Consider the following 1,591-nt stretch of genomic DNA (forward strand, 5'->3'; position numbering starts at 1 on the left):
TCCATACCCAAATAATAACTTACTTCTGTTACATTATGCGATTACTTGTTTTTATAATGCACTTCAATGAAAAGAGTTTGAATATAAATTTGAATGAAAGTTCAATTTGGTAATGAATAATAAAACATGATCGCATTTAATACGATCATATTTAATTTTAAAACAGAAGAAGCTGGTACAAAGTAAAATCTAAATAAATAAACAGTTTCATTAATTTTCGTAATTAAAAGACTTTATTAGTATTGTAATTGTTATTTTCAATCCTTTGAACTCATAAAAATATACCATATAAAAACGTTTTATTTATAAAAAAAATACTATTTTTTATGAATACAACGGTGAATAAATATTCATTTTAGACGCGTTGACTCAGGATCCAAAACAAAACAGTGTATATATAAATATTTACACTATGGAGACTTCATTACCAAAAAAATGTGATTTTTATTATTTTCAATAACAGAAATTGCCAAATACAACTCTTAACAAAAACAACAATTTACCTATTTAGATTTCGACCCGTAGCATACAAAAACCAACCAATGGGATACCATTATTTACCAAAGTTCCCAAAAAACAAGAGGTTCTTAATTCGTCAGTTTTTTTTTGTATTGTTACTCGATAACTCCATGGGTTTTCAACCGGATGACGCGATTCTTTTTCTATTTGAAAGAAACATGTTGTCATTTGGTCCCATTTTACAATCTGGACTACCTCCCACCCCAGGAACGTGGATGACCTAATTCGTATAAGTTTTATTCGTAGCCCATCGACTACCTATAACTAATACCATATCTCGCAGCGACCTGTGGAGTGTGTGTGGTGGCCACGGCTAGTAGCAGAGGCACGTCATTGACATCGATATTCAAAGACTTGGTGAGCGTGTTGATGTCGCAGAAATCCGTTGACATAAGCATATCAGCTAGCGTCTTTGACAACACGCAGAACTCGCGTAACTTGCTCTCTAAGAAAAGGAGGCACTGCAACATATATAAATTTCATTAATATACTTAAATTTAAATCAAGATCAATACTAATCAATATAAAGATATCGTAACAAAAATTCAAATGATAATTCTTTCTGATTTTTCTATTAATACGTGTGTATGTAAAACTTGTAATGAGATTATGAAGTCTTATTGCTTATCATACAGTAATCCACCTAGATGTGATGTGCAACAGAAACATGCAAATGGTTTTTTTTTCTGACCCTGAGGCCCGTTTGAGGCCTCCTCACCCTTCCTTGCCCATTTCTTCGTCATCAATTACAAGCGAGCAATGCATTTGCATGTATACAAATATAAATCGACATTGGTCAATAACCATCAGGTGAACCACCAGCCAGGAAAAAAGTACAGTTATAACAACTCCCCCTCCCTTCCCCTACAACGCTGCGTCACACTCACCTGCTGCGGCGGCACGCAGGCGCGGCGCATGGCGGGCAGCGCGTCGAGCATGCCGCCCACCAGCGGCGACAGCCCGCCGCACCCCACCCCGCGCCCCACCACGCGGACTTCCCTACGACAACGCGCCACATCCATTTATCCAACCAAAAATGACATATAGTCGATCACTCGCCGCCCGTGGGACA

General features: G+C 37.5%; 1 protein-coding gene across 3 annotated transcripts in view; it reads right to left on the reverse strand.

Moving 5' to 3' along the window:
• Window positions 1–639: 639 nt before the first annotated feature.
• Window positions 640–1,591, reverse strand: part of LOC119831131 (folliculin-interacting protein 2) — a 26,742-nt gene continuing 25,790 nt past the window's right edge. For all 3 annotated transcript variants that reach the window (XM_038354389.1, XM_038354390.1, XM_038354391.1), the window contains exons 12-13: window positions 1,407–1,518; window positions 640–980 (exon numbers count right to left, since the gene is read on the reverse strand). In XM_038354389.1, the coding sequence (XP_038210317.1) occupies window positions 774–980; window positions 1,407–1,518 (319 nt within the window). In that variant the 3' untranslated portion in view covers window positions 640–773. The remainder of the gene's footprint in view (window positions 981–1,406; window positions 1,519–1,591) is intronic.

The sequence above is a fragment of the Zerene cesonia genome, chromosome 13 (assembly GCF_012273895.1).
Source record: "Zerene cesonia ecotype Mississippi chromosome 13, Zerene_cesonia_1.1, whole genome shotgun sequence".
NCBI classification, from domain to species: Eukaryota; Metazoa; Arthropoda; class Insecta; order Lepidoptera; family Pieridae; genus Zerene; species Zerene cesonia.